Genomic DNA, 19,294 nt, shown 5'->3' with positions numbered 1-19,294 from the left:
GGCATCTAGATATGGTTGGATTATACAAGCACATTGAATGGTTATCTAATGTCTTACAATGTTTTCAGAATCTGCAGTGCTATTTATTTAGGGTGTATTCACAGGGGTGTACTGTTCGATCTCTACCTGCATAGGAGGAGTCACAGTTGCAACAACCTGTTAACAACCTGTTAACCTGCCTGTTAAAATCCTAGACTGGCAGATGGCTTCACACATCTCCAAGAGCATCCCTGGCTGTATATCCGTGCATCGGTCTCATATGGATTTACACTTGGGGATGCGCTCGGCGATCTGTGAAAGTCTGCCTATCATTGATTTTAAACAGGCTGCCTGTATGCGGCTGCACAGGACAGTACGCCCATGAGAATGAGGCCTTGCTGCTCAGTCACCTCAGTGAACACCGCTTTGTGTTGGAGCAGATGCTGACTAATTTACACAAAGTAAGTGTGAACCAAGCCAAAGCTTTAAAAAGTAACTGCATTCCAGCAAAGGAGTTACCATACCCACTTTTACCTACAGTGGATATAAAAAGTCTACACACCGCTGTTTAAAATGTCAGGTTTCTGTGATGTAAAAAAAAGAGACAAAGATAAATAATTTCAAAACTTTTTCCACCTTTTTGTGACCTGTAAACTATACAACTAAATTGAAAAACAAACTGAAATCTTTTAGGGGGGAGAATAAAAATAAAATAATGTGGTTTCTTAAGTGTGCACACTCTCTTATAACTGTGGCTGTAGCTAGGCTCAGAATTATAAAATCACATATTTAAACTCATGGTAAATAGGAGTCAGTACACACCTGCCATCATTTAAAGTGCCTCTGATTAACCCCAAATAAAGTCGGGCTTTTTTAGTAGGTCTTTCCTGGCATTTTCTACAGCAAAAGCCATGGTCCAAAGAGAGCATCCAAAGCATCAGAGGGATCTCATTGTTAAAAGGTTTCAGTCAGGAGAACCCCCAGGGTTCTGTGCTGGGACCAATCCTGTTTAATTTGTTCATAAACGACCTGGAGGATGGGGTAAACAGTTCAATCTCTGTATTTGCGGACGATCCGAAGCTAAGCAGGGCAATAACTTCGCAGGATGTGGAAACCTTGTAGAAAGATCCAAAAAATAATGGGATGGGCAACTGCATGGCAAATGAGGTTCAATGTAGAAAAATGTAAAATAATGCATTTGGGTGGTTGTGAGGAAAGGTTGCGAGCACTGAACTTATTCTCTCTGGAGAAGAGACGCTTGAAAGGGGATATGATTTCAATATACAAATACCATACTGGTGACCCCACAATAAGGATAAAACTTTTTCGCAAAGGGAGGTTAACAAGTGGCCACTCATTAAAATTAGAAGAAAAAGAGGTTTAACCTTAAACTACGTAGAGGGTTCTTTACTGTAAGAGCATCAAGGATGTGGAATTCCCTTCCACAGGCGGTGGTCTCAGCAAGGAGCATCGATAGTTTCAAGAAACTATTAGCTATGCACCTGAACGACTGCAACATACAGGGATATACAATGTAATACTGACATATAATCACACATATAGGTTGGACTTGATGGACTTGTGTCTTTTCTTTATCGTACATCACGGGACACTGAGCACCATAGTAATAACTATATGGTTATAGGCCACCTTTAGGTGAATGGACACTGGTATAACCAAAAAGGAAACCGGAAGTGCCTCTCCCTATATAACCCCTCCCATATCGGGAGAATCTCAGTTTTTTTGCCAGTGTCTAAGGTGTTGGTCACGGTTGATGAATTGCTAAGAGAGATCCGCTAAGCAATCCCTGACGGGATCAAGGAGCTGTACAAACGGATCCATCTAAAATGCTTGAAAGCCAAACCATGGTACCCGGGCCTCATGGAAGAAACAACAAGGTTTTTGCCTGTAATGCTTCTCTCTGAGAGCTGGACCCTGGGACCCGGCACCTTGGTCATGTTGATACAGCCAAAGAGTTTTCCGGCAGGATGTTGTACAGGTCCGAGGGAGTGGACCCGTAAAAGGGGACCCGGTCCTTGAAGGTCTGGCATGACACGGCCCGCCGTGATGGGTGAAGGCTGGATCTGTCTGTGATTATTTCCAGCGGTCCTGCGGCGGGATCAGGCAAGTCAAAGATTACAAGGAATGTATATTTTTATATTTCACTTGGTCTTTCTGGTGTGAGTATGCGTGCCTTGCCTGTGTTTAGCCACTAGAGGGTGTAAAAGCTACATACCTGGCTCCAACATTCCATGCTTCCCCTGTGTGTGCTCAAGTGTCAGCAAAGGCTGCAGCTTTGCTATTTTCTCCTGCTCTGTCAGCCATCAGAGGGTTTTGGGGGGACCATCCACCATCAGAGAGGTCAGGTTCCCCCTTGCTATAAGTTGCCTCCTGCAGAGGTGGAGGATGTTTCCTTCCCCTCCTTGGGTTCGCTAAAACCCCCACAGGGTTCTCATGCTTTCCCTATGCATCCGTTACTGAAGCAACTGATTTATGCTGATTGGGATCATCCAGATAAGCGGTTTTCTCCTCCTAAAAGATTTTCAATTCTTTATCCTCTTTATTCTTTATCCAAAAAGTTCTCAAAGAGATAGGATTTGCCAGTGGTAGATGCGGCTATCTCCTCTGTGAACAGGAGTTTAACTTCAAGTGGACAATGTACAAATATTTAGTGATCCAGCTGATAAAAAGTTGGAATCTCTACTTAAGGCCTCATTTGCTGGTGCGGTAGTACAACCTTCAGTGGCAGCAGTAGGCATATGTCAATCCCTTGGGATGAATTCAAGCAGGTTTAAAAAAAAAAAAAAAAGTTCCTGCTCAAACTGAAGAGGCCCAAAGTTTATCTGAGCTACCTAGGGCCCTATACTTTGCAGTGGATGCTATCAAGGATTTTATCCATCAGGCGTCTCGCCTTGCGCTCATGTTTATACATATGCGCAGGCTTCTGTGGCTAAACAGCTGGTCAGCCGAGTTACCATGCAAGAAGCTCTTGGCTGGGTTTCTGTTTCTTGGAGAAAGGTTGTAACCTTCTCCTTAGATGTCTGGGGCAACAGCCTCCAGGCACTCTCGACAGCTTCCACCGTCAGGGGCAAAGGATAAGCTTCATAACCAGAGGCTACAAAAACCACTGGAGTCATAAGTCCACAAAACAGAGTCCCGAGGCTTCCTTGTGAAGGGGCGTCCCCGCTCGATCGAGTGAGGGGAAGACTGCGGTGGTTTTCAGAAACTTTGCAAGAGGAGGTCCAGGACAAGTGGGTCCTCTCTTTAGTAGACCTAGGCTACAAACGAGTTCCAAGAGTTTCCACCATCGCGTTTTCTAAGATCAAACGTTCCCAAGGACCCAGTAAAGAAAAGGACCCTGGCACTGGACCGATTACTGTACCAGGAAGTAATAGAGGTTCCCTCAGAAGAGAGGGACATGGGTTTTATTCAAATCTCTTTGTGGTACCAAAACCAAATGGAGATGTCAGACCCATTCTAGATCTCAGGAATCTGAATCACTTCCTAAACATTCGCTTCTTTCAAATGGAGAAGATTCGGTCAGTTGTTTCCACCCTACTGGGAGGAGAGGTTCTAGCATCCATAAATATCAAGGATGCGTATCTACATGTGCCAATATTCCCGCTCACCAGAAGTTTTTGCGGTAGAGCAGTGCCACTTTCAGTTCGTGGCCTTGCCTTTCGGGTTGGCCACCGCTCCCCGACTGTTTATAAAAGTGTTAGCCCCTGTACTACCAAGACTAGGGGGCTAGGGTATAGCAATAATAGCATACCTAAACAACCTGCTACTGGTAGATCAGTCAATAGCCGGGTTAAATCAGGGGGTGTCCAGAACAGTCCGTTATCCAAGACACCTGGGTTAGATTCTCAATCTAGAGAAATCATCCTTACAGCCGGTAAGAAGGCTGCAGTATTTGGGCCTGGCCATAGACACAACCCAGGAAAGGGTGTTCTTGCCTCAGACAAAGGTCAACACTCTGAGAGCTGGTCAAGGCAAAGAAGGGTCCTTCCATTCGTCTTTCTATGAGATTACTAGGGAAGATGGTAGCTTCCGTCGAAGCGGTTCCCTATGCCCAGTTTCATTCAAGACTGTTGCAACACAGTATTCTGTCTGCTTGGACCAAACAGATCCAAGCCTTGGATTATCCAGTAAATCTGGCTCTAAAGGTACGCCAGAGTCTCAACTGGTGGTTGATAACCAGGAATTTACAGAAGGGGAAATCCTTCATTCCACTTTCCTGGAAAGCAGTAACAACGGATGGCAGCCTATGGGGCTGGGGAGCAGTTCTAGAAGAGACTATTGTTCAAGAGAAGTTGTCAGAGAAGAGCTTGCCCATCAATATCCTAGAGATTTGGGCAGTACGTCTGGCTCTAATAGCCTGGACGTTCAGGTTGCGGAATGCTCCTGTCAGGATACAATCTGACAATGCCACAGCAGTGGGCTATATCAATCACCAAGGGGGCACCAGAAGTCACGCAGCCCAAAGGGGGGTGGACCATATTCTGTCTTGGACAGAGTCGTGTTCCTTGCCTATCTGCAGTTCACATTCCAGGAGTGGAAAATTGGCAGGCAGATTTTCGGAGCCGTCAACAGTTGTTGCTGGGAGAATGGTCTCTACATCCTGATGTCTTTTTGGCCATATGCCAAAGATTGGGTATGCCGGATGTAGATCTATTGGTGTCCAGGTTCAACAAAAGTTAGACAACTTTGTGGCGAGAAAAGGGATCCACTTGCATTCGGAGTAGATGCGTTAGTGATCCCGTGAAATTAGTTTTCACTGATTTATGCATTCCTCCAGTTCAGCTGCTACCACGGCTGCTTCACAGGATCAGGGAAGAAGGGTAGTCCGTAATCATAGTGGCCGCGGCATGGACCAGAAGACCCTGGTATGCAGGGATCATGATACTGGCAGTAGGGGAGTCTTGACTCTTCCACCTCGTCCGGACCTGCTGTCGCAGGGAACGGTATTCCAGCCTGCCTTACAAACACTAAATTTAACGATGTGGCTATTGTAGCCTACATTCTAAAAAATCAGGGACTTTCAGGTTCAGTAATAACCACCCTGATTAGTGCCTGAAAGCCGGCATCCAGGACCATTTATTACAGGGTCTGGAAGGCCTATGTCACTTGATGTGAAACCAAGGGTGGCATCCTCGTAAGTATGTCATAGGAAGAATTCTGGCCTTTCTACAATTAGGAGTAATTAAGCTGGCCTTGAGTACAATCAAGGGCCAGATTTTGGCCTTAGCAGTGTTTTTCCAAAGGCCGATTGCTTCGCATAGTCTGGGCGTTCATGCAAAGGGTAACTCTGATAAGTCCGCCAGTCAGAACACCCTTGTGCCCATGGGATTTGAATCTTGTTTTGTTGGTGTTGCAGAGACAACCCTTTGAACCTATGAGGAATATTCCTTTGATTCTTTTGACAAGGCGATTGATTTTTCCTAGTTGCGATAACCTCTGCAGGAAGAGTATCAGAATTGGCTGCTTTCTCTTGTAAAGAGCCATACTTAATCATTCATAAGGATAAGGTGGTGCTGCGTCCGCACCCAACCTTTTTGCCAAAGGTAGTGTCTAGGTTTCATCTGAATCAAGATGTTTCCTTACCTTCCTTTTTCCCAGAACCTTGTTCTGTAGAAGAAAAAGTATTACATTCTCTCGATGTAGTGGGAGCAATAAAGCCTAAAGCATAAAGTCTGAAACGACTGCTCAGATATGGAAAACTGATGTTTTGTTTGTGTTGCCGGAAGACCGTAGAAAGGGTCAGGCAGCATCAAAATCTACAGTTGCTAAGTGGATTCGTCAGGTGATTAGTCAGACATATGGCATGAAGCCTCTGTGGCTCAGGTTTGCAAGGCCGCTACTTGGTCGTCAGTACATATATTCACGAGATTCTATCAAATGGATGTAAGATGGCAGGAGGATACTGCTTTCGGGCGCAGGCAGCAGTATAGGGTCCTCACGCCTGGTGGCGGCTATTTGCTTTGTGTCTCCCTCCCCCCAGGTGGCATTGCTTTGGGACATCCCATATAGTTATTACTATGGTGCTCTGTGTCCCATGATATACAATAAAGAAAAATAGGATTTTTCTAACAGCTTACCTGTAAAATCCTTTTCTTGGAGTACATCACAGGACACAGAGGTCCCTCCCCTCTTATTGGGATATGTATATATATATATATATTGCTTTGCTACAAAAACTGAGATACTCCCAGTATGGGAGGGGTTATATAGGGAGGGGCACTTCCTGTTTCCTTTTTGGTTATACCAGTGTCCATTCACCTAAAGGTGGCCTATAACCATGTAGTTATTACTATGGTGCTCTGTGTCCCGTAATGTACTCCAAGAAAAGGATTTTACAATTAAACTGGTATAAAAATCCTATTCTTTCGACCTCACCTACTATGTAACTGTAAGAAGGGAACAAAAGAATTTCCAAGGCATAAGATATACCATGGAACACAGTGAACACAGTCAACATTGAGTGGAGCAAATATGGCACAACAGTGACATTACCAAGAACTGGATGTCCCTCCAAAATCCATGACAAGATGAGACGAAAACTGGTCTGGGAGGCTGCAAAAATGCATCTGAAGTCTCCCAAAAGCATGTGGGAAAATTGTGTTATGGTCTGATGAAACCAAGTTTGAACCTGTTGGCTATTATTCCAAAAGATATGTTTGGGGGAAAAAAACTGCACATCACCAGAAGAACACCATACCCACAGTGAAGCATGGTGATGACAGCATCATACTTTGGCACTGTTTTTCTTCAACTGGAACAAGGGCCTTAGTCAAGGTAGAGGGAATTCTGAACAGTTCCAAATACCAGTCAATATTGGCACAAAACCTTTAGGCTTCTGCTAGAAAGCTGAACATGAAGAGGAACTTCATCTTTCAGTAGAACGACCCAAAGCATACATCCAAATCAACGAAGGAATAGCTTCACCAGAAGAAGATTAAAGTTTTGGAATGACCCAGCCAGAGCCCAGACCTGAAGTCGCATGAAAATCTGTGGGATGAACTGAAGAGGGCTGTGCACAGGAGATACCCTCGCAATCTGACAGATTTGGAGTGTTTTTGTAAAGAAGAGTGGTCAAGATGTGCCATGCTGATAGACTTATACCCAAAAAGCCTGAGTGCTGTAATAAAATCAAAAGGTGCTTCAGCAAAGTATTAGTTTAAGGGTGTACACACTTATGCAACCATATTATTTTATTTTTACTTCACTCCGCCTAAAAGATTTCAGTTTGTTGTTCAACTGAGTTGTACAGTTTATAGGTCACATTAAAGGTGGAAAAGTTGTGAAATGATGTCTCCCTTTTTTTACATCACAGAAACCTGACATTTTAACAGGTCTGTAGACTTTTTATATCCACTGTGTATGTGTCTCCAAAGCTTCTTGTCCTTGCCCAAGTAGCCCCTAAACTCAAGTGTACATTTGCAGAAATCCTCAACTCCGGTCTGTCTCAGAGGGCTTCCATCTTTTTTACTAAGGTACTTGCATTGCTTTAGGGGTGCTAAGGGTAGTTAAAGTTCTAAGAGGGCCAAGTATTCTAAAACATGTGCAGCTGGGGATTGGGGGCCCTGGAGTAGCTCAGCTTTCATGAAATCAAAGATACATACAGGCAATTTGCTTTGCAGAGTAGTTTTAACAATGTTGAAGTTAACACAGGCTTATTTTAACTTTATGGTAACTAAGTGAAATCTGCTATACTGATCAACCTTTAAATGCTATTGTAGCAGTTGTTTAGAGTTGAATACATTATCTAGTTTACTGTGAATCTTCTTGTAGCAGCCTAAATTTTAAGAGAAATATGGGGTGTTTTTTTCCCCCTTTTAATACATACCTAGGTGGATGCAGCATGGGACTGAATCTGTCCCCGGCGTCTCTACACTGAGAACCGAGCCATTGAACATCACCGATGGCTTGGTTCTCACAGATCCTGAGAGGAGAGCTGCTGACTGTCAATCAGCAGCTCTCCTCTCTGCTCCTCCACGCTCACTGGAGAGCGGAGCTGTGGAGGGGCGGGGATCGGCCATCTCAGTCTCTCAGCGGCTCGCTCAGAGGCTGATACAGGCATCAGTCCAGGCACCTGGCGGATCCAGACTTCATTGTCCTGATGACACGGTGCCTGGACTGATTTCAGTGATGACGGCAGAGAGCGGACTTCAGACCGCTCTCCACTGAAAGCGGGTCATAGGAGTGCAAAACGAATTGCACTCCTGTGACCCTTGGGAGAAGCCCAGCCAAACGAGCTCAGGCTGGACTTCTCCTTTAAGATCTAGCAGTGTTTTTGTTAATAATTGTCTGTACATAGGCTGAAAAGCTCACTGAAGAAATGGCAGCTATTTGGTCAATATTTTTTTGTACTTTACAGGGAGTTTCTAACTTCTCTTCTCAGGAACAATTTTTCTTTACATTTCACTGAAGTAGGATACATTTGTCTCTTCCCTTGCTTTTGAACATTGTGCTCTGTATGTTACTTAGACAACTGAAGTCTGCCCCATTAATATGACATTATGTTCATGAAACCTGATTAAAGAACACATATTATGTCTTATACATACTTATCTATCTTTTTCTATTTGTTTAAGATTTATATTTAAAACAACAAAAAACAAGTTGGGCAATATTAAGGTAGCAATGTTGCATAGTAAACCCGCAATGCAGGCAGAGAATAAAGTCAGAACCAATAGACCAGAAAGATACAGATGGTAAATACCTATCTTTCCTTAAAAAAAAAAAAAAACTATTGCTCCTAGATCCTTCCAGAATTGCTCAAATTAGACTCCGATATATTGGAGAGTAAGTGTTAAGGCAGCTTGCCTGGCTCTGCTTAAACATCAGCCCTTTAGCTGTGCAGTGATGCCTTACCAGTACCCTGTAGGAACTGAAATATCTGATTTTTCCAGTAGGTGGCTCTATAAGTTGGAGCTCCCAGTTTTTGATAAAGCATGCAATGGCAGAAGGTGAAAAAAGGCCATTTTAAATGAAAAACTGAAATTCCTACTTTTTATTCACTACCTACTGTGTATGAGTCTCCAATTCTGTCTAAAGTAAAATCTAACTCGGGGGGGGGGACACCCTTGCCATGGGGCTTCTACACTGCAGGGGTTAAATGTCTATTTTAGCCAAGTGTACCATTAGGAAGCAGTTTTAACTAAATTATCACCGGTAGTCAGTGCTCTCCTCCTCTCTCCAACATTCCGGGTTGCGGACAGGCAGGGCCAGCCCCTGCTACTCCCCGGAGTTCTCATATAAAATGCAGGGATGCTGGTCATGAATTGTACTTGACAATGTCAGAACTGCAACTTGCAAAAAGGGGGCCAAACAGAAGTCGCTCCAGTCACATGGAGAGGAGGAACCTGCAGATTTAAGGGATAAGGTAAGTAAGTGTTTTAAAGGGTGTTCTAGGCAAGAACGGCAGTGCAAGGGAGCCCTACTGCAAGGGTAGCTTTTTCCTTCCCTGGAGTTCAGCTTTAAAGAGGGCCAGCTTTGGGAAAAAGCTGGGTAAAATGTGTCTTCCTTGTTTACACTGTCCCTGGCCACATGACTTGTGTAAATAGAAATGCTATATACCGTATTTATCGGCGTATAACACACACATTCATTTTAAGAGGGAAGTTTCAGGAAAAAAACTTAAATTTTAAATAAGGAACTTTGAAGCAAAATAAGGGTCAGTACCCATCTGCAGCCTCACCATTGCCATCAATGCAGCCTGATCAATGCCTATCTGCAGCCTCACAAGTGCCATCAATGCAGCCTCATCAGTCCACATCAATGCAGCCTCACCATTGCCTTCAATGCAGCAGCCTCACCATTGCCATCAGTGCAGCCTGATCGATGCCCATCTGCAGCCTAGAAGGGACAGGGAGGGGGGCGGGACAAGCGCCGACACATTACATACAGTGAGAATCTCCTATGATAGACAGAACAGTGGTCCAATGGCGGCCCAGGAGATGGGACTTCCTATTACAGAGGCCGCCAACTAAACAGGAGATTCTCACTGTATGTAATCTGACGGCGCTCGCCCCGCCCCCCTTACTGTCCCCTCCCAGGCAGCCAAATTAAAGTATTGGCGTATAACACGCACACACTATTTGCACCGGATTTTCGTGGTGAAAAAGTGAGTGTTATACGCCAATAAATACAGTAATTGTAATTCATAGAGTAGATATTGGTGTTAAGTGCTGTCACTACAACAGGTGTTCCTAAACTCTGTGTTGAGCAGATATAGAAGCTTTTACCTAGTGGGGATATAGAGCCTCATGTTAAATTAAGCCATACACAAGACATTGAAGAGAGAGAGTAAAATGTGCATGAAGTGATTTTAATTTAGTTTTGAACTAAAAGCTGGATGGTTTTGCTATAACAACATTGCATTCTGTGGAAGTTTAATTAAAGCTTTCTAGCTTAGTTTGTGATGTGGCATTTTATAAAGCTTCTCTCTGCAGCTTGTGCATTAAACAGCTCTTTCCTCACTGCCTGTTGACAGTTTATTTTTGTCTTTGTATGTATGCACTTAAGCAATTAAACGCAGCTGAGCCTGAACAGGATACCAGCTTTATGGTAAATTTGTCTTACATGCTCGGCGTGTTGCATGTAAAGTGGCTGAAGGTTTGTTGGCCTCCTATCCCCACCTCCATTTTAATGTACCGTGCTTTCTCTTGCACTGTGAAAACATTCTACTTTATTCTTTCTGCTCTGGAACAGTAGCCCTTGATAATTGTCTTTTTATGTATCATTCTGACTGGGAAATTTAAATAACCAATATTTATATTCTGTGCCATTTTGGTGTTTTTTTTGATAACGTAGAATCTACTGAGCAGATTTTTTTACAAAATTAAAGGATTCCTAAAGCTAAAACACAAGTTGGGCTTCTATTAAGGCAAATCAGAATTCAGTTATTACATTCATTTGGGAGTTACTACAGTTTGTAATGTCTTGTTAAATACACAAGTATCTTTTATAAAGGTCTTTAGAAACGATTGAACACTTGACTATCAATTTACAAGGACATTCAAATAGATAAACATAAAACATTCCTTAGATAAAGGGACCTCTTGAATAGCTAGAATGCCAACTTCAACTGAATAAACATACAATAACTTCATAAGCTGTGGCAGAATAGAGCTCCCTTTATGCCTTTCACCATCTTTTTTAGTTTGAACAAGGTCAAGAAGAGGCATTGATATGTCACTACTAGGGATGCACCGAATGGGTTTTTTGGGGCCAAAACCGATACCAAAAATAAATCTCCCTTGATCCCTAAAACCGAAACAGCACCGATACCGAAAGTGACTGTTTTTAAAAATATTTTTATACAGGAGATGGTCAGCGACTGGGGACATGGTACAGAAGATGGTCAGAGACTGCGGACATGATACAAGAGATCAATGCAGCCAGCCAGTGTCCCCGTTAGTGCAGCCAGTGTCCCCATTGCAGCCAGTGTTGGGAGAGGAGAGCCGCCGCTGCCTGTTTGATTACAGCGCTGGGAACATCACAGCTTTCATTTCAATAGCTGTGTGTTCCCCGCTGCGCGCGATACATACAGCCCCTCCCCCTTGTCCGGGCACTTTGATAGATCACCCGTCCAATGGGATAGGATAGGCGGGGGCGGGGCCCCGTCCAGGCCCCGCCCCATTCGGTATCTGCAAAAATTCTCTTTCGGCTTTTTTGCCGAAAGGGCCATTTTCAGCCGATATGTTTCGGCGGCCGAAATTTCGGTGCATCCCTAGTCACTACTACATTATGTAAACACCAGGCAGTGATTAGATGTGACTATGTGTTTGTTACTTGGCATGTCTGGATGAAGCTTTATGGTAAGAGTGGCATTATCACTCTGGGGGGTATAGACACTTACTGGCCAGGGGGTTGGAAATCAAGATCCTCTGGGAAATGGAACAGCAGAAGCAGCAACCATTTTGCTGTGGTGCAGACTGCTGGGCAATCTTAAAGTGGTTTCAAACTCTGTACAACCACTTTTACCTACAGATAAGCCTATTTTAAGCCTTACCTGTAGGTGCTGGAAATATCTCCTAAACCTGCACGGTTTAGGAGATATTTACAATATACGCTTGCGCCAACATCATAGACGCATGCGTACTTTAGAAAGGGCACGATCATGCCATGACTGGCAGAGGGCTGAAGATGGATGCTTCCAGCCTGCGAGGACAGCAGTGACATTGCAGGCTTCGTTTTCAGGTAAGTGTCACATAATGGGCTACTATGAGAGTAAAGTGGCCCATTATGCTTTACCTTTTCAGGGAAATAAAGAGGAAGTAAAACCCATTAGGGTTTACTTCCTCTTTAAGGCCAGGGATGGCATGGGAACACAAATTTTGGATCCTAAAATAAAAATCAGAAAAACTAGAAGGCTGCAACTTATATGCATATGAGCTTAATTAATTAAATCTATACGAATGGTGCATTTTATTGCCTGCCCAAAGTTCAATTTTTGTGGAACCTTTAATAATGGGGGAAGTGTTCTGCTGCACTCAGCTATTTCACTGCCCAGTAATACCAATCCCAGTTACCACAGGTTGCCTCTTCCCAACCTGCAAAGGCTTGGAACCCAAGTAGAGGAAAAGAGTGGCTTATGTTACCCTCGCATACACGGCAAACGTTAAGAGACTTTAAGGTGGTAATAAACAGGCAAGTGTCTCAAGAAAATTTCCACAATCCTCACTTGATGGTAAAATGCGGGAAATTTTCCTGGTGCATCTGCAGGGAGGTTTTCAAACAAATTTGTAGTCGTCTTTTAAGACTAGCACCAGCAACTGCCATATGTGCTTATCAATACCTTCAGTACATCAGACACATCATGGTTTATGATTGGCCTTAAATTATTATTATTATTTAAGGTACTTATATAGCGCCGTCAATTTACGCAACGCTTTACATATACATTGTACATTCACATCAGTCCCTACCCTCAAGGAGCTTACAATCTAAGGTCCCTAACTCACATTCATATACTAGGGCCAATTGAGACAGAAGCCAATTAACTTACCAGCATGTCTTTGGAGTGTGGGAGGAAACCAGAGTACCCGGAAGAAACCCACGCAGGCACAGGGAGTTATTTAAAACAATTGGAGCTTCTCATGCGTGTGCTTTATAGTGATTTGTTATAAAGGTCAACTTGTGTTTTAGGTTTAGTCACCCTGTAAATATATTTTTGTTTAATCCACAGCAAGAGAATACACAACTGATGTTTTTTTCATAGATAATGTATGTGCAGTCTGTTAATATTGTTACAGGTTTGTAATGTTTCTATTGTAATAGATGCTTCAAAGTGTGTACACTGATTCTATTTTGGTTAGTTATTCAGCTTATAGTGCAAAGAGCAGTAGTGCTACTCAACAACCAGTCAGAGGTCGGTTTTCAGCTTCTTTGTGGGATATGAAATCAAAGCTAATGTCTTAATAGTTGTCGGGGTGACTGCACAGTAGCATTATTTCAATTGAGCATCAACATGTTTCTTAATCATACATTACAGTATAGAATGAGTATTTAGGTACATTGGGTTATGCTGCTGCCTTCAGAAGATTGCAGCCCAGCAGTAACCCCTCCCACCCCTAGGGTGTCCTAGGAGAACAGATGTCTTTTCTCCTCTTAGAGAAGAAAAGTCTTTCTCCAGGTCTGATCTGGATCAGTGTTTGGCCTCTATCTATCAAGGGTCAAATTTCAGTTTGTTTTTTTTGTTTGTTTTTTTTTTTTTTTTATAGAAACCATTTGCCTCTACGTTTTTAGTTAAGTACTGGGTCTCACTCGCACTGTTCTTCCTGTACATTCCCCAGTGACTACATGGGATCTCAAGCTGGCTCTTCAGAAACCACCCTGTGAACCTATTAGCAATTCTCTTTGGTCTATCCTTACTCGCAAGGTTGCCTTGCACATCAAAAAGAACAAAAGAATAGAAGGGTAGTATAATTAGCTAATCTATTAATGCCTAATCACCTAATAGGTGTTGCCACAAAAAAAACACTTATACAAAAAGAAACCACCTTAAACCTGAGGGTACAGCCCATCAGTAGGGTGACACAGAAGTTTAGAAATGAATGAATTTTTAAACTGCTGTGTCACCTTACTGGTGGGCTGTATGCCCAGGTTTAAGGTGGTTCTGAATCAGCGGCCTTCTCCTTTTAAAGAACCCATTGTTGTGCTACATGGTGGTTTTGATGGCCTTGGCATCTTTTCTTTACAGTTCAGTTTCTGCCTTTCACCTTAACCAGGGCATTGTTCTACCATCTTTCCGTCCTGCACAAAAACGTCCATAAATATTTTGCGCCATTGTCTTATGCGGTACATACTAATTTGAGTTGATGTCTCAGCTACAGCTCCCTTTTGACAGTTTGACTTTGTGTTTGTCCATCCCGAAGGTCCCTGTAGGGTGCAACCTGCTTCTTTTTCCACTATTGTTAGGAGGATTTTACAACTTGCCATTCAAGCTTATGACCTCAAGGCCAAGGTTTCCTCTTTCCCGATCACGGCACACTCCACTAGATCAGTTAGTGCTTCATACAGCCAAGTCTCGCCTGTCTGCATCATCCATGTACAGTGTTCTGTGAATGGGTAAATTACAAGTCCCAACAGCCTATACGACTGTCTGCTTGTAGTTCTCAATGAACTACCAAAGCGATGTTGATCACTTTAGGTAGTTCATTGAACTTCCTGTCAGAGTGTACCTGCTATATAGGAGGTACAGGCAGACAGCTACACACAGTCTGTAGGACCATGCCATTACACCTATGATTTACTGATCGTGGGTGCAGTTCTTTACAGGTCTCTAACAAAAAAAATAATTAATGCATATTTTTTTTACCTGCAAAAAATGTGTATTTATGCATTTTTTTCGTAAAAAGTGAATGTAACTTTCAAGTTTTACCGAGTCAAGTCTTCAGTCATAAGGTTCTTCAGGTAGCTCTGTTGACCTCTGTTAACCTGTGGGTTTTTGTGGGCCTATTGACTTCTGTTGCTCTGTTAACCCATCCCTTAGTTGGACTGCTTTTCGATGTCAACATGTACCCGAATACTCGTCCTGTGTCCCATAATGTATGGTTGAGGAAATAGGATTTTTGACTTACCATAAAATTATTTTCTTGGACACAAGTCCCTCTACTAATACTATTTCTTGCTAACAAAGCCGAGGCATGCAGGGAGTGGCAGAGGTTATACCAAGCTTTTTTTACAGCTTTGTTTAGCCAGTGTTCAATCCCCTGAAGGCAGCAGCATAACCCAATGTACCTAAATACTCCCATAATGTACTCCAAGAAAGTTTATGGCAAGTCTAAAGTTCTATTATACTATAATCCATTTGCAGTTCCCTCTTGGCAACTAATTGGCTCTTTTCTTACCTGTTGCTAGGGCAGCTTAGAACATGTAAGGTAGACACTGATTGGTTGCTAAGAGAAAAAGACTGTAGTTATTCAGACGCTTCATACAAGAGGTCTTGAATATCTAAACATTCTGCACTCTAAGTACTTAGTTTATTAAATAGACCACGCTAATCAACTGCTTGCATTAATCTTCCAGCATTGACGACAGTATAATGAGACCCTTATTCTTCCATACGAGCTCACCATGGAACCTAAACAAGTACTGTTCTTTATAGCATCTCTTTGCTTTGATTATTTGCACTTGATTGTCCTCAAATTTACTGTAAATTCAAGTTGAAAGAAATCTGTTACTGTCTTTTCATCCTCTCACAAAAGCTTGTCATATGCATGTGATGATAGACGTAAATGTGGGACAATAAGTACCTAAACAGCAAAACCTATTAGGATTCTAAGGACTTAGAGACATTGTTTTGTTATTTGGTAGACTATTTAAGGGGGAGAGTTATTAAATAAAGTGTATGATCATACTCAATTCCTCCCCTTTGGACATATGCCACTGTGCCTCTGCTGTTTGTTAGTTGGCAAGTGGTCTGAATGGAACTATGGTCTCTTTCCTTTCCCTCTAATGTTGCAATGGGGTACTTATCTGTTATTGGTGAGGTTACCAATTTTTCTAATTGATAAGCATCATTGTATTTTTTCACAGCCTACAAAAAGATTTTTGATCTGTTCGATGTTGGTGGGTAGATTTGGACATGTGGGGGTTCATGGTGATCTCCCAGGAATCAGATGTTCAGTGATAATGCAGTTTTGTGCATTGTACTGCCTTTCAATTAGTTTGAAAGCAGTAGTACTGCCAACTTTTTGAGTTCAACTACCACAGCTTTGCCAACCCTAATCTGTGTGATCCTAACTCAGCCATAAGATGTAACCCTAACACCAAGCCTATTCTAACATCCCCCTAAGTCAAACCTTAAAGTGGAACTCCAGCTAAAATATTTTCTTTCGTTTTGCCTTTTGCATTGAGGAAGGATTAAAAATTAAGTCTGATTTTAATTGATTTCCTTAGCTCCGTTGAGTGGGTATCCTCACATCCCGGGTGGTCTTCAGAGAGGAGTTCTCCCCAGCAAGGGTGCAGACCACAATTAAAATTTGATAGGTTGCTACCCTTCCCCCCCTGTGTTTTAGACTATTTTAAATGGAGGTTCACATAAACACGAACCTGTTGTGGAAATGTCCTTGTCCTCTACCTGTCTGTCCTATGTGTTTTTGTGGTAAGGGTTGGCGTCAAATAATTGAATACAATATCCATATTTTTGTATCTGGATTATGGAAAAACAAGATCCTTGGAAACAATATATAGTGTAGTTTTATAGATTTCTTTGGCATATAGATAATTGTGATTTTGTTTTGTGTTTTAATGCCTATCAGATGTGGACTGAGGAGGTGACAAGGGTGAGTATGTGTCGTAGAGGTGACCGCATGTGATAACTGTTTTACACCAGAACTATTGTGAAAATTTATAGGAATCAATTTGCTTCCTGTCAAGCATTAGAAAAGTCAGATTGTCTGAAAGCCTATCGGAAACTACTTGCTTGTAATTTTTACCTAAAATGTATATTTCTTGAAAACATAGCCATAATAATCTGTATGTTCTGTTTGTAGTTCATAACAGTAGTTTTACGGCAAAACTTTGCTTAACTCTTAAGAAAGTGGTTAAACAAAAATTAGAAACAAGTTAGAAACAATCCTCATCTTTTTATTGCTGTCTTTGTCCCCTGTTAAGGAGGGTCTCTCTAATTGTCCTTATTACCAATGTCCCCAGGAAGGAAAGCAAAGATATAAATACAAGATTCTGAGTTGTCACCAGAACTGGAATAGAGGAGAAATATTCCAATGAGGGCACTTGTTCCTGTGACAGCTGTCTAAGAATGTATTTCCCTCACCTTGGAAGAATTTGCTTTCCCTTCAGGTTGAGTCCACAGGACAGGAAGAGAGGCGAAATCTTGCTAATTATTATTTTTATTATTATTCAGGATTTATATAGCACCAACAGTTTACTCAGCGCTTTACAATATAAAAAGGGAGACAATACAGTTATAATACAATAAAATACAAGAGGATTAAGAGGGCCCTGCTCAGAAGAGCTTACAATCTCATAGGGTGGGGCAGGTGGTACAAAAGGTTGTATATGTGGGGAATGAGCTGATGGAAGTGGTAGAAGATTAGTTGGAGGCGTGATAGGCTTCCCTGAAGAGATGAGTTTTCAGGGATCGCCTGAAGGTAGCAAGAGTAGGGGTTAGCCGGACAGGTTGAGGTAGCGAGTTCCAGAGGATGGGAGAGGCTCCGGAGAAATCCTGGAGACGAGCATGGGAGGAGGAGACGAGGGTGCTTGGTAGTAGGTCTTGGGAGGAGCAGAGAGGACGGTTTGGGTGATATTTGGTGACCAGACTGGTGATGTAGCACAGGGCAGTTGTGTTGTGAATGGCTTTGTATGTTGTGGTTAGTATTTTGCATTTAATTCGCTGTGCGATTGGGAGCCAGTGTAGGGATTGGAAGAGAGGGTTGGAGAGACGCTGAATGGTGGATAAGCCTGGCAGCAGCATTCATGATAGACTGAAAAGGGGATAGCCTATGGAGGCTAATGATACATGTATGGCAAAAAAGACAATGGTTTTAATTCTCCTACGCTATACAAAATGGGGGAGGGAAACATTTTTTGGCTTTGATATATTTTAACTGGTCAACCATTTTAAAATTGATGGAAGCAAAGTGCCTGCCCTAGTGGGGAGCACCATAAGCTGCCTATTATTGGCTTTATTACACAGGAAACGCTGCTCTTTTAACCTCCCTGGCGGTTTTCCCGAGTGTGGCTCGGGGTTAAAATTCAGTCCCATTAGCGGTAACCCCGATCCACACTCGGGATTACATTACAGGATCCTGGTGCGGCTTTACTTACCTTGTCCCCAGGATCCTGTGATGTCCTCGGCAGTGTCCGTGGGCTCTGTCTCCTCCGAAGCCGCCCTGTGCCAGGCTCCGTTCCCTGTGAGCGTCGCGACTCATGGGGGCGGAGCCTGGCGGCAAATTCAAAAAATTGTAAAAATCATAACGCATACAGTACTGTGATCTTACAGATTACAGTACTGTATGAAATTATTTCACATCCCTTTTGTCCCCAGTGCTTTGTCCTATGCCCTGCATGCAGTTTTATATTATATATACTGTTCTTTCTGCCTGGAAACTGGAGATTGTCCATAGCAACCAAAAAGTGTCCCTTTACGTCAAAAGTGGCTTTAGACCAGCTAGAAAACAGCGATAGTAAATTAGAACACTTGCAGAATTGAGCGATAGTGAATCGTGGGGAAATTTATTTTATTATTATTATATATATTTTTTTAATTATTTATTTTTATTTATTATATTATAATTTATGTTTTTGTGTTTCAAGCTTTATCATACCCGGGATATCTACTAGACTCTTGTTTGGACAGATTTAAGTGTGTTATTGTTAAGAATTACAGACCTACAATATAAAACACCAAATTTCCATGCAAAATAATTGTAACGCTTTCAGCACCTAAAATCCAAAATAATCATACCGCCAGGGAGTTTAAAACCACTGAAACTGGTTTCACTTTAATACTTGGGGTTTGACTCCAGAATTGGGGTCCATTCACCCACCTTTCCCCTTCAAGTTTGGGAGGCTCTTATTGGCTTCTGAAGTGCTATTATGATGGGAAATGTCAAAGCGTGTAGTTATGTCTGAAAGTTACACCCTTAGTATAGGAGTTGCACACACAAGAGGCTGTTCTAACTAACAATTGTAATAACAAGTAACTTGCGGTATTTCCTCTTAGGGCCCTTCTCCACTGAGCAGGCGAATGGCTGGTCCGTGTCGGTTCCACTTATGCAGAGCGGACACAGACACAGCCCTCTCTCCTCTATGGGCAGCCGGATGTAAATGGACCACCTGTCCG

At 42.6% G+C, this 19,294-nt stretch overlaps 1 protein-coding gene across 3 annotated transcripts in view; it reads left to right on the top strand.

Moving 5' to 3' along the window:
* Positions 1 to 19,294, top strand: part of SH3GLB1 (SH3 domain containing GRB2 like, endophilin B1) — a 130,267-nt gene that overhangs the window by 66,585 nt on the left and 44,388 nt on the right. Inside the window, exons 6-7 of one of the 3 annotated variants that reach the window (XM_073593196.1) lie at positions 10,507 to 10,596; positions 16,749 to 16,772. The exons of 1 other annotated variant lie outside the window; for it this stretch is intronic. In XM_073593196.1, coding sequence (XP_073449297.1) covers positions 10,507 to 10,596; positions 16,749 to 16,772 — 114 coding nt within the window. The remainder of the gene's footprint in view (positions 1 to 10,506; positions 10,597 to 16,748; positions 16,773 to 19,294) is intronic. One more of the 3 variants, XM_073593197.1, reaches the window with a different exon arrangement.

Source organism: Aquarana catesbeiana, linkage group LG07 (genome assembly GCF_042186555.1).
Source record: "Aquarana catesbeiana isolate 2022-GZ linkage group LG07, ASM4218655v1, whole genome shotgun sequence".
Taxonomy (NCBI): domain Eukaryota; kingdom Metazoa; phylum Chordata; class Amphibia; order Anura; family Ranidae; genus Aquarana; species Aquarana catesbeiana.
The sequence above is the reverse complement of the archived record's forward strand: the minus strand, read 5'-3'. Positions and strand labels throughout refer to the sequence as shown.